We start from the raw sequence: 14,265 nt of genomic DNA, 5'->3' as shown, positions 1-14,265 counted from the left end.
AAGCCCCCTGACTGGCCCCCAAACAGTTCCAAGTTCCACCTGCCCCACACGCTCCCACCGCCATGCCCTGGAGACTGGGATGGGGCTGCCTTGCTCCGAACACAGTGCTTTGCCCTTGATAGAGTCTGAGGTCAACATAGAGGGTTCAAAGATTTCCATCATGAAATGAGTCAAATAATTCACGTAATGAACAGCTAAAGAAATAAAATTTCCAAATGTTCTCTATAAACATGTATGTGATCTCGTCAAAGCATGCTCTGGAGCTAGGCTCCTTCAGCTCAAGCCATATAAACCTTGCAGGTTAGAGTAAGCACCTAGAACTCTCCGGACTTCAGTTTTCTCTACTGTAAAATGTTGATCATGTTCATTTTTCAGGGCCATATTACAAAGCAGCAGAAATTGAGTAACTTAAACAACAGACATTTATTGCATCACAGGCCAGGGGTGGCGAAATGATGGCATTCATGCTGCAGTGCACTGTTTGCATAATTGAAAGCTCTAGAGGGCTCACCATCATGCTCCAGGAACTAGAAGTCCTAAATCAAGGCATGGTCAGCGCAATGGTGTCTGAATCTGTGTTGAGGATCCTTCCTAGTTTCTGGCACGGGCCAGCAAAGCTTGGCAATTCTTGTCAATCTTTGCCTCTGTCACTACTTGGCCATCTTTAAATTATTTTCCCTCTTTATAAGAACACTAGTCATACTGGATTAAGGCCCACTGTAATGATTTCATTTTAAGTTGATACCTGGGTAAAACCTTACTCCCAAATAAGATCATATTCTGAGGTATTGGGGCTTTGGACTTCAATATATCTTTTTGAGAGAGTACATAATTCAGCCCATAACCATGATGATCCCATCTATCTTGTAAGGTTTTTTGGAAACATTACATTGTGATGTGTGTAAAGTGGTCAGAATATCTGTTCCTGGCACATGAAAGGAACTCCATAAATGCCTGGTATTTTTATACCAGTCCCTTTGCTGTACCTTTTACTTTGATACCCTTTCTTGTTTTGGAGAAGGAGGCTAGAATTAGAGCCTTCAGCAGTCACAGTGCACCAACCACACAGAGCCCCCATCACCTGTGGACCACTGGGGACTTCTAACTCTCTAGGTTTTAGTTTGTTGTATAAAGAGAAGTTTGCCCAGGAGAATAGGTCCATAGGGAGACATCATCTTATATTTCTCAGGGCAGACTGGAAATGTTAAAAACCACCGTGGGAGGAAGATGAGCATATCTGCTAACCCGGGATGCCTGGGTTTACTATGCTGGCAAATTCCAGGACTTCCCCGAATCTGCTTCTCACCTGTGAAACAGATGGAGTAGCATGATCTGGCCTGAGGGATAACTGAGATAACAGTACGCTCAGCACGGTGTCTCGCAAATGTTACTTTCCCCGTGCAGGTAGCTGTGTTTATCTCTTCTCTTATTCACCCAGAGCCAAGTATGTGCATGGTTCAAAAAAAAAAAAAAAAAAAAAAAAAAAACCAAGGTGCACATTGAAAAGTTTGTTTTTCCCACTCATAACTCTCCATGAGATCTGTGTTATCTTATGTAAATCAGGACATGTCCCCTCCCACCCCAGTCTACATTTAATTAAAGCAGTCCTATGTTATCTGATTCTTCTCCTTGCCTTATAAAAGCATCATATTATACTTATTGTCATGCATTTTGCTTTTTCTGACATAATATATCCCCAGAAACCTTTCTAAATTACTGTAAAGACACTTCCTCATTCTCCTCACAGATGATTAGTTTTCTACTGTGTGTACAAACAGCTGAGGTAGTGCGTCTCTTATTGAAAGGCATTTGGGTAGCTTCCAGTCTTTTGTACTGGAAACAGAGCTGCAGTGGGTACCTTATTTATACATCATCCTGCACCTGCGTATATAAATTATATCACTTCTCACTTCCCAGAAGTGATACAGCTGGGTCAGGAGGTAATCACCTTTGTGACTGTGCCAAAATGACCCTGGGGTCCTATGGTGCTTGTATCATTTTGCATTTGCACCAGTAGCGTATGTGAGGACTTGTTTCCCCCTGGCTTTGCCAGCAGGAGCAAGGGGCTGACTAGTTTGGTGTTTGTCAGTCATGCAGGTGAAAAATGGTATATTGGCAAAATTTTAAATCATCTTTTTCCTATTGCGTCACTTGTACATTTTTTAAAAATACATTTAAAGTCTATATATATGTTTTTTTTGATAAAGTGTCGTTCAGGCATGTTAGACCAGGACTCAGAAGGCTGGAAAATGGCGGGGATTGTGGGCTCTGAAAAGAAACTGCTTGAATTCTGCCCTTGCTACCATATAATCTGGGGAAAATTTCTCCCTGTGTCTCTGGTTCAGTTCCTTACCTTCGAAGTATGATGGCAAGAAATATGGGGCTGATATAAGAATGAAGTAGATAATAACATACAGATTTAAGTTTCTGACACAAACTAAGTACTCATGCATGTTAGCAGTTATTAGTCAATTTATTTTAGTCAAATTTATCTTAACAATCTGGAAAAAATACTCAAATATATATGCATAGAAAAGATGGACCTAAAGGAAAATGAAGTTATCCAAAATGTCAATTTGTCCCCTCAGCATGGTTATATTTTCCTCAGTTTTTCACTTCCATATTCAATAGTTAGAAGCTATTTATTTATCAGATTCTGTTGGCCAAAGATGGTTATTTATTTATTGGTCTGTATGCTATAGGGTATATTTATCAAGTTTGTAACAGGGGCCAGATGTTGTAGTGGGAACTGCCAGATAATACTGAACATATTACCACAGGCCTGCTCCTAGTGAGCTTCCAATCTAGTGAGGGGCATGAGAAAGAAAATGGCCGCTGCACCTCAGCCAAGTTCTCTGAGTGAAGCCCATGGAGCTAAGGGAGCCACGTGCCCAGGAAGCTTGAGATGCCACCTGTGTACTGTCTTCATCTGCTCTGCCTTAATTCAAATTTTGCCCTCTTTGCCACTTCTTTTTTGTCTCTTCTGAATTTCCTTTTGTATCTGACTCTTATCATCCTCATACAGATATGTCGTAACATTTCATAAACAGAAAAATCTTTGGAAAGCATAAGTCTTTGTTTTATTCCTGCTCTCTAAGGATTCCCAACAAGTTCACAATCAAATCTAAACTCCTCCTCCTGGGCTCTGAGATAGAGCTTCCTCCTGTCTCCTTCTCTAGGTGTGCTTGCTCTCCAGGCTCACTCAGTTCTAACATCATACTGTGCCACCCATATGCTACCTCTTGGCCTTTGCACTTACGTTGCCCTTAAGAAATACTTTATTCAGACCCTTCCTTAGCTTCCTCTCTAAATCCCTTCAGATATGTAATCCTACATGACTTCATGCCTGGCCCATTTTTTTGGTGGATAAGAAATCACTACAAAACAGTAGCTTAAAGGAATAAACATTACTTCTTTGGGTCATGAATCTGGAGGGTTTGGGGCTCTGTTGAGCAGTTTATAGGGTTTTCCACATAGCCTTAGTTAGATGGTGGCTGGAGCTGAGGTCACCTTGATAGCTTCTGCACTCAAGTGTTTGCCCCTTGGAATGGGACAATTCAAATGGTATACAGCTGAACAAAGCTGAACAGACAAATCATAACCTTCACAAGAATCTCTCTGTCTGTCTCTGTCTCTGTCTCTCTCTCTCTCTCTCTCTCTCTCTCTCCTGCTTCTCTGCAATAGATTCAGAGTAAGTGGCTTCATGCATAGCAGCAAAAAGCATCTAAAGCAAATATCTTTAGATGAGCCAGTAGAATTTGCAAGCCATTGAGTGATCACTTTCTCTGCCTTCTATATTAAAAAAATCACAAGGCCCAGGCAGCTCCAGGAGGAAAAGTCACATAGACCCTGCATTCGGTGAAAGGAGTGTCACAGAATTTGTGGACACATGTCTAAAGTCTCATACTTTCTCTGAACTATTCTTTCTCAATTCTGTATAAAAAGTCTCCCTCTACATCCCACGCTGTGATTCTTCCTACCCTCCTGCCTTGCTGTGGTTTCCTTCAGAAGTCATGTGCCTTTCCAGGCTCTGCACATTGTTTTCAGTGTGCTTACTTATTGCTTCTCCCCTCTAGAATGTAATAGCATGTATGCAGTCTGTGTTGCAGCCCCAGGCAATAGAACAAGTCTTGAAGTACAGCGGGCCCTCAGTAAAGGTTGTTGAATGCTGACTTGTGGGAATCTTGTGAAAAAAAGATCTTAAGTAAGACTTGGAGAATCTGAAAAGGTCTTGAAAAGAATTTTGAATTGGGAACTGGTATTTTATTATTTTTGCATCTTCATGAATTATATCAGTTAAGCTAGCTGGAAGCACTATGGGGTAAGAATGCACTGCTAATTAACTTACATTTCTCTACTCAAGGGTGCACACTGTCTTATTTATTGACAAAAAAAAAGATTTCTTTATACTGTTAGTGCTTTCCTGCTTGGGCTGACCACGGTGTTATGGAGTATAAATTGCAACTGATGTTTTCGTCTAAAGCTGGAAACTTCTCTTCATGACAGGAACTTGGGACTGGGCGTGTACTTATGCCTTTCCTTTAATGCATTTCTGGCCCAGTGTTGGGCCTCCTGCCATGCTGAAGGACATCACTTTAATATAGGAAGTCCCCCAAGCTGAGGTTGAAGCACTTGCAGAGTATCGTACTTTAGAAGCACATTTTATGTAAGAATCCAAAAAGAGCTGTACAAATACTTCCTGGCTCAGCCTAAAAGCTCAGCAGGATGGTAGGCAGGTGGTGAGTATTGTATATATGCAGCCCTTCAGCTGCAAATGGTTATGGGATGAGTGAGTTAAAGGGGCCAAAGGGGTGGTACTAGGATCAGAGAATGAAATACAGAAGGAGCTATTAAATATCATCTCTTTCCTTTCCTTATATTTATGCAACATATTTCAGCAGCAATATTTTTTTTGGCAACATATACCAATGCATTATTTCCTCCTAATAATTCCTCTCTTATTCCTCCAAGTATCCAGATACCTGTCACAGTGGAAGCAAAACATATTAGCAAATTTTCAGTTTATTTTTACCTTACTTGACAGCAGTTAGCTGTAAGTTTAAGATAGATTCAGGCAAAAGTCAGTTGTCCAATTAATATACACTGCCTGCAGCTGTTGTATTAAAATAAATTGAATTCTTATTAACTTATTGTGTCTTGAAATGTCTAAAAATTGGGAGGCAATTGCCTGAAGCAATTATTGAACAAGCTATGGCTGCTAAGCTTATTTCAAAGAGAATTTCTGCTTGGGGAGGGGAGGCAACACAAGAGTCTGGACAAACCTATGCTAAATTAGAAGAAAAAAGTAAGTTCTAAAGTCATCAGGGGTTCAACTTGGGATAAGTAGTATCATTACCCATTTTTAGTTTTCCATCTGTAAAACAAACTTAATGAGACTAATCAAATATATCCCTCAAAAATACAGTAAAGGCTTCATGAGGAACTAAACTCAGAAAGCTGTTCACTGACGCTAGCAGACAAATACAAGCTATTGCTTAATCGGAACATTTATCAGTCCTATAGGCTGAACTGTATCTCCATGAAATTGATATGCTGAACTCCTAATCCCCAGTGCCTGCTAATGTAACTATATTTGTAGTTAGGGTCTTCGAAGGAATAATTAATTTAAAGTAGACCAAGGGGTGAGCCTTAACCTAACATGACTGTTATCCTTTCAAGTGGAAGAAGTTTGGATACAGCAACAGAGAGAGACAATAGTGAATCACAGGGGAAAGATGGTTGTCCCTAAGCCAAGAGTGAGACCGCAGAAGAAACCAACACTAGACACTTTGATCTCGAACTTCTGACCTCCAGAAATGTAGAAGAAATACATTTCTGTTGTTTAATACTTTGGGCCTATTATCTAGAGGGGTGTGAGTATTGCTTTGGGCAATGATGTGGAGGACCTTCCTGTGGGGGTAGTGCAGATTATCCAGGAAGTGATTTCAAATCAGAGACCAGAAGGCCAATAAGAGATCTAAGACAAAGACCTATTGATTCTAAGTTTAAAATGTGAGCCAAAACTTATAAAAGAAAATATCTTGAAGAAGCATCTTAGTCACTTTCTCTGTGCTGAGACACAGTATCTGATATTCATAAGAGGAGATGTTTTTATATTGGCTCACATTTCAGTCCATAGTTGGCAGGCTGCAAGGTAAGACAGCATGACAGATGTGCATGCTAGCAGAGAGCTGTTCAGGGCATGGCCACCAGGAAGCAGAGAGAAAGAGAGCGAAGGTAGAAGGTAGGAGCTAGGAGCAGAGAGGAAGATGCAGTGTGTCCTTCCAGGTCACATCCCCAGTTACCCATCTCCTTTGACCAGACTCCACACCCAGCATTTTAATCACCAATAAGCCCATCAGTGGAGTAATCCATTGATGATTGTCACACCCTGGGGATCTAATCACTTCCCTAAAGCTCTACCAAAGAGCGTGAGGTTTGGGGGAGACCCTGAGACATAAACCATAAGAAGAAATAAGAAAGCAAATACATGAGTATGAAAGTCGTTCTTTTGCACTTTAACGCAGATATTAGAGAATGGCCCACAGGCACTGCTAGGGTCACTGAAACAGAGTTTAGTCACTTAACATGAAGACAGATGAACAGAACTTCTGCCGGGTTCTAGAATTAGCACCACTGTCTGGTCTCTCATTTACCCACAGAGAACTGAACCTTACTGCTCAGTATTTGTAGCGGCTTTTTTTCTTCCATTTATGAACCTCCACTGATGTATCCTCTGGACAAAGACTCATTGACACCAGCCTGAGCTGTGGGTAACAGGGATAGAGCTGAGGTAGCACTGGTCTGCAGGGTGTGGTCTCTGGAACTCTAGGGAGATGCTGAAACAAAGTGCTCACATGTTCAAAGTAATGGGAGGCTATTGTGAATATACAAAGAAATGTTAGTAGGTAAAATCTAGTGTAAGGTGACATATTGAAGTCAACAGTGGTCTCAAGTTTGGTAATTTTGTCATCAGGAGTACCCCACACCTATTTGAATTCCATCCTTTCAGATATCATAGGTTTCTACCAAATATTGCTAAGCAGTATTTTTCATCACCATATAGACAAGAATCATCTCACCTGGCTAGGTTTTTAGAAACATGGATGTCTGTAGCCCTTCCTCAGAGGCTGAACTGACACAGAATGAGGAACATGATTTCATAATTCATATTTTCATTTTCTTTATTTTGTGGCCCTGAGGATTGAACATGATAGTTGTAAATGCTAGCCACGCATGCACCCTTCCACTGAGCTGTATCCCCAGCCCAAATTCCTATTTTTAATATGTGAGATAAGGGTATAGAACCAGTATTGACAGCCACTGTTACAGGGCATAAGGATGCATCTGGCAGTGTTTCTTGAGTCTCCTTGGTTCCTGACAAGGCTTTAATTTTATGAAGATCTTCTAGCTGAAATTTTCTTCAGCTGTGTGATTTCCACGAATACTCGTAATTTAAGGAAAGCATATTTTTCTAGGAATTTTGGCAGCCTGCATAATACATTTTTAGCCTGTACTTTTAATAGATAAAAGCTGTGCAGACTCTCTGATATTCAGGATGCTATCAAAAAGGGTCAGGATTACCAAATGGCATCTTCAGGTCTGGACAACAAATAAGTCTTGCACAAAATCATGTGAGTGGTTCGCCAGGATATTAGAGAACTTCAGGCTTAGGTCTACCCAAGACCACATGGCCAGGGATTTCCTTCCTCTCTTTTTACATAGTTATTCACTTATTCAAAAAACACTCCCTAAAAAACCACTATGCTTCAGATACTGCAAAGCTGGACAAGACATAAATGTTCTAGTTTCACTCATATTTTTAGCTGGAATATAAACTCCATTTAGTGTAGGGAATCATGTTTTTAATTTTGTTGTTTTTATTTTGAGTATCATTGCACCTCCCATACTTAGCCAGTAATAGTCAACTAATAAGTGTTTGACAAACTAACAAATTCACTAGTTAACTAAATGAAATATATCATTGCAAAGGTGTTTATAATATAAGGAAGAACAAGATGCTGCAACACTACATACACAGAAAATTATACCAGGGCTTCAGGAAGGTTCTCAGGAGAAAAATGTCGAGTGAAATAAGTCAGACATAGAAAATTAAATACACGTATTTCATGGTTTCTCTTATATGGGAAATTCAAAACACAAAGTAATTAAAGAGTAAAATAAGGAGAGATCATATGAAGCAGGGAAATAGACCTTTTGAAGATGGGGGTAAAAATCATGGAAAGAGGAAAGAGGGATAGTGGGGCAGATAAAGGGATCAAAAATGATCAAGAAATAATAGACTAGCTCCCCCAAATATGCACAACTATCATGTATCATAAACATATGCTAAAAAAAAGTGTCCAAGATAAGACCAATACCCTAATAAAAAAGTGTCCTGGATAAGATTAGTATGATGAATAGAGATTAGCATGATTAAAGATCTGAAGTTACAGAAAAAAGGGGTTCATCTAACGAAGTTAAGCTTGGCGTGTCTGGGGCTTAGGTAGACGAAAGTGAGGCTGTAGCATGAGGCTATGCAGAACTCTCCGGGTCGTGGGTATTTGTTTCCCTTTGCTGTGTTAACAAATGACACAAACTCTGCCACTTAAAATGTATTACCTTACAGGTCTAAAAGTTAGAAATCCTATACAAGCTTCACTGGGACAAAATCAAGGGACCAGCAGGACTGCATCCCTCAATGGAGGATCTAGGGAAGGGTTCATTTCCCCACTCCCCTGTTCTAGAGCTCTCCGGTGTCTTGACACACTGCTCCCTTTTCCATCTTCAGAGCCAGCACCAGCAAGCCTTTAATTTCTCCTGCCTCTCCTGCTTTCCCATCTGTCAAGCCCACCTTTCTTTTGATCATGTGATTAAAATGGCCCCTGCCCTTCATCACAGTCTCCCAGCCTCTTGCCATGTAGGGTGACATGTTCATAGACTCCAGGGATTAGGTCATGGACATCTCTGGGGCTCATTGTTCAAACCATGACAGTGTACTCCTGGAAGAGATAAGGAGTGGCGGACCTGAGACTCATTCACAAGGCTATCAGCAACAGGTTTTAGTGGCTGGTTAGACGTCAGACGTAACAGTGAGAGGATGGAGGTTGACACAAGTAACACCAAGGACTCTGGCTAGGATAACTGCATAAATCAAGGAGCAGCTTTGAATGAAAAGGAAAAAGTAACTCTTTTGAGAATCCATTGAGTTCAATAAACCATAAAGACACCCAAGTGCAGATGCCCAGTTGGAAGAATTCATCAGTTTACAATTCCAGAGAAAGGTCAGAACTCTATGGGTGTCATTAAGACACACACATAGGAACAAAAGCTCTATGAAAACACCAAGAAAAAGAGAAAGGAGCCTGAATAGACCTGAGCACTGGGCAGAGAAGAATATAGTGTTGCTCAGTACAAGTGAAGAGACTGTTTTAAGAAGCAAGGGTGATCGATTGCTTTAAAGGCTCTGAGGAAGTTTATAAGGTCAGGACTGAAGAGCTTAAGTGGGTCCCAGAGCTGTCATCATGTTCCTTGGGCAGAAGCAGGTCTCACAGGGCAGCAGAGCTGAGACACAGTGGACAGCAAGGAGCAGGATACTGAGGCAAGCCACCTTTTCAAGGCAGTTGGCCAAAATTCAGAAGAAGCAAAAGGGGCATGGAGGATCGAAGGAGGAGATGAGACTTGTTAGGGGATGAGACAGAAATATAAATATATGTGACCTTGTGAGGAGCAGGAAGTAAACAGGGGCAGGTGGAAGAAATGTGCAGCCCAGGGATGCTGTTCTACATGCTCATACATGGCCTTGTTTCTGTTTAATGTCACAGACGTGCACACATTGCATTATAAATGGCAAGGAGCTGGTTATAAGGAAGAGCTAAGATGGAGATTTTTCATTGATTAAAGTCTCGAAGCAGAGCTAAGATCTGAGTTTCTGTGAATGAACTGGTCTTGCCCAATCATCCCTCTAGTGCAGGAAGCTTCACTGAGGAAATCGTTGCCAAGTCAGGGCAATAGAGGAAGGAGGTTTGTAGGATTCTTGTAAAATAGCTTAAGAGATTCAGATGGCAGACTAAGGGAGCGAGGAAAGTTCAAAGCCAGAAATGTGCTCCCAAGCATTGCTATAAATTCCAAAAATATGACATTCAACCCCAGAAAGAGCAAGAATAAATCCTGGAGTGGAATGTGACTTGGTATGTGAAGGACCACCTGGACAATTCTCCTTGAACAAAGAACAGTTACCTCCACTTTGGCTAAACCTGGCCTTATCTCCACGTACTGTTACGTACCGAGCTGGATAAGCCATTTCCTTTTCCCTTCAACTGGCTCTAAGCAATGTAAATAGGACTAGCTGAGGTGCTGAGGCACAATCTTTGAAGCTATGAGACAACCGCTTCCCTACTGTCCCTCTTCCCCACCTTGCCCTCCCCACCCTGAGGCCTTGTGACTCCCAGAACACAGTTGAGCTGGGCAGGATGAAGAGCCATGGCTCCAGGGATGTCAGCTGAGTTTGAGCCTAGGGATAAGAGGCTATGACTTCCCAGGACAGGAAAGTTGGCACGCCAGAGCTGAAGCACCAGCTTCCCCAGTTGTGTTATGCAGGATGGTCTTTCTGTACATCCTTCTTTCCACATACAGCACAGGTGCTTTCAGGCCTCCTGCACAGCTAAGCTCACCATACTCACATATTTCCCACCATTCTCAAAGTCACTCATCCTCAAACTACTCCCCTCTTCACGAATTAATAAAACCCAGGCTGGGCCCTGGGTTGAGGACTTTGTTTGGATGAACCTTCATCCTGACCAGGTGTAGGGCCCCTTGGCTCACTATAACTACAAATACGTCTTAGTATCTCTATTCTTACCTTGGGTTGCACTGGAAGTGGTAGATTGGAATTCACTTGCTGGAATTCCAGTAACATTTTCATGGGATTACAAATACAAACTTGCCAGACCTTTCTGAGGACAGGAAAAGGCTCTCTATAGTGATAAAGCATCCAGTTTGGAACTTATATACAGAATCCTCACTGATGAGGTACTTGCCTCAGGAATGGCGGGGCCGGCTGTCTTACTTCTGTAAAAGAACCGGGCAAGGGGAAGCTTTGCCTGTTCCTCGCGGGGAGAGGAGGTGTGTACAGAAAGTGATGCATGAATTCTTGTTTCAAGGTGTTCACCATGTGTCTGAAAACACAAGATTAGTCAATGTAAAATATCTGCCTGGTTACTTTGCTAGTTTTCTTCTTGCTATGGATGCTGTTTTTAGCTTGAAAATTAAATTAGCATGTATCACACAGATGAAACAAGAAGATGCATTAAAAATAGAAGATAACATGATCAAGTGTCAAAGGGGACTTAGGGTAACACAGTATCATGATTTAGAGGAGAGAAAGTAAGAAAGGTTTTGTTTTGTTTTGTTTTTTCAATACTGATTGGGAATTGTACTCTAAGCTTTTGTAATGAGCTACATTTTAACCCTTTTTATTTTTTAGTTTCAGGTAAGGTTTCAGTGAGTCCCCTCATTGTCCTGGCTAGCCTCAAACTTGCAATTCTTCCACTTCAGTCTCTCAAGTGCTGTGTTGTAAGCATGAGCCATTACATACTGCTGAAAAATAGAACCAGTTGGTGGAAACAGGAAAATATGAGGATCAACTAAGAAATGTTAACTTTTATTATCTCATTTACAGCCAAGAGCTAACACAAAGTGATGGCCCTCCATTGCCCATAGACTGCAAAATGAGTGCCTGGAGTGAATGGTCACAATGTGATCCTTGCCTTAAACAAATGGTAAGTGTTTATCTTCTTTCTTTCCTAAAAACTTGCTCGAACCTCCTGAGAAAAAGCCGTAAGGCAAGAATCCTCCTCAGCTGAGTTCCAGCCCTAAAGGAGAGACAATCATCTAAATGTATGTGGCTGTCCTTGCCAGGGAATCTGAAGGCTGTACATTGTATTGGGTGACCGTCATCAGAATGTATCCAGTGTGCAAGATGGCACTAACCCAGAATGCGAAGTGCTGCTCTTACCAACGTCAATGAATGCTGCTGTGTCCTCTCTTAAAAGAATGGACTCACGTGGCATTGGGGGGCTGCAGTAGGGTGGTTGCTGCCTGTGACCATAATCCTTTGTTGGCATTAGGAAGTCTAACTTTTCCGGCTGGTTTTGTGCAGTTTCGCTCAAGAAGCATTGAGAGTTTTGGGCAGTTTAATGGGAAACGTTGCATGGATGCTCTGGGAGACAGACAACAGTGTGTGCCTACAGAGGCTTGCCTGGAGGCTGAGGACGACTGTGGAAATGACTTTCAGTGCAGCACAGGTAATCCTGCACGTCAACTGCTCTCTGTGGGTTTCTTTGTATACTCATGAGCAAAAAGAAATAAACATGCTGCTAGATACATTTCCAAGCATTAAAGGGGCCCCAGTAAGGCCACGGTTGATGTATTCTGTACAGAAAATTCAAATGCATTTGTCTAGGTCCTCACCTCTAGCCTTAAAGTGCATTTGGTAACTTTGGAAAGAGAAAAAGAAAAGTTGGCCTTAGATACAATATTTTTTTCCTGATTTTTCACTACAGGGAGATGCATAAAGAGGCGACTTCTCTGTAACGATGACAATGACTGCGGTGACTTTTCAGATGAGGATAGCTGTGACAGTGATCCCCGGCCCCCCTGCCGCAGCCGAGTGGTGGAGGAGTCTGAGATGGCGAGAACAGCAGGTTATGGGTCTGTATTTCACTTGAGTTTTTCCAGATGAAAATTACTGGAAATATCTCCACCTCTCTGACCATGATAGGGTGGTGGGGCGGTTTATACAAAGGACAGGTTCATACTTGGGTAAGTTTCCTAACTTTAGTAGTGCCTGTAAAATGGACTGCACTACCAGGATGGTACATCTGAGTCCAGTAAGAGGTGAAATAGTTCATGTATGAACATCAGGAGAATCAAAGCAGCACTGACATGATGTGTGAACATAAACTGAATGGCCAGTACCAGAAAATTAGAACATTTGAATTCCCAGGAAGGCTGTCTTCCCTTGGAACTTCTCCTAGATTGATACTGATTATACGTTTCCAGGAGTTTCTAGCACTCTGGAGTTGACCTAGGAGAAACGAGTTCAGGGGAAGCAGTTCTGAGGACAGAGTTTGGGGTGCTGAAGTCCTGGTTTTTGTTCAGACAGAGCCACAGATTCATTTCCATTCAAAACACTGAGCTCTGGACAGGTGGCTGTAGGCTCTAATGGAAATCTAGGACTTTAGAACTAAGGGGTCTACATAATAGTGTAGAGATCTGTGCTCCAGGAATGGGAAAAAATAACAAAAACTTGACGTTTGGTTCTGTTGTGTCCTGTATCCCAAGGGTGTCACTGCATGACCTCCCTTAGTGGCCCTGAGCTGGGTGAACTTGTCCCTGACAAAGACAGCTGTTCTCCCACTGAGTGGCACATGGACAGAGATGGACATGGCTCTGTTTCACCACCGATAAAGTAGTATGTCTTTTTATATTCATAATTTTGAGGCCTGGTTCATAGCAGATGCTCGATAAGTGCTTGTTGGTTGGGTGGACAAATAGGTGAATTAGTTGATTAATAACAACATATAAATATATGCCTTCTAAACTACTGGCAATTGGCACCAGTTTGAACTAAAATTACGTTTCTGGAAAGAAATTCATGGGCAAAGCTTCAGAGTTGAAATGCAGATGACAAGAAGAAAGAAGAGAGAGGAGATGGCAGGAGCAAGGCTGATGCAGGGTCTCAAATAGCGGAGCTTTCTCCCAGGAAACAGTTAGCGATGTCTGGAGACTCTCAGAGCAGACCCAGCTGTAGGAAACAGGACTTGGGATGCTACTGACATCTTGGGAGTGGAGGCCAGGGATGGCACTAAGCATCCTGCAACACACAGGCAGCCAGACCCAAAATGTCAACAAGTCTGAGGCTAAGAAACCTGCCACCAAAAGGTACAGAGTAGTGCCTAATACAAAAATCTCTGTATCAAGTTTGGTTAAAAGTGGGAACATCTCTTCTCTCTCGGCCAAATAAACTTCCATTTTTCTAATCAAAATAAGAACAAAATCCCAAGATCCAAGAGTCAGGTGCCAGATAAAATATTTCATACATCATTAATTCGGTTCATACAATCTTGTGTATGCCTATAATCCCAGCACTCTGGGAGGCTGAGGCAAGAGAATCACAAGTTTGAATCCTGTCTAGGAACTCAGTAAGGCTCTGTAGCACAACAAAACAAAACAAAACCAATAATTTAAAGACTGAGAATAAGC

At 41.8% G+C, this 14,265-nt stretch overlaps 1 protein-coding gene across 1 annotated transcript in view; it reads left to right on the top strand.

Annotated features, from left to right (window-relative positions):
• C9 (complement C9) overlaps positions 1-14,265 on the top strand; it is a 66,593-nt gene that overhangs the window by 1,953 nt on the left and 50,375 nt on the right. Inside the window, exons 2-4 of the mRNA XM_063258105.1 lie at positions 11,681-11,780; positions 12,161-12,305; positions 12,564-12,711. Of these exons, the coding sequence (XP_063114175.1) occupies positions 11,681-11,780; positions 12,161-12,305; positions 12,564-12,711 (393 nt within the window). The remainder of the gene's footprint in view (positions 1-11,680; positions 11,781-12,160; positions 12,306-12,563; positions 12,712-14,265) is intronic.

The sequence above is a fragment of the Cavia porcellus genome, unplaced genomic scaffold (assembly GCF_034190915.1).
Source record: "Cavia porcellus strain 051 isolate PalLab524CR breed Dunkin Hartley unplaced genomic scaffold, mCavPor4.1 scaffold_11, whole genome shotgun sequence".
In the NCBI taxonomy this organism is placed as follows: domain Eukaryota; kingdom Metazoa; phylum Chordata; class Mammalia; order Rodentia; family Caviidae; genus Cavia; species Cavia porcellus.
This window is presented reverse-complemented; position numbering and strand designations above follow the sequence as displayed.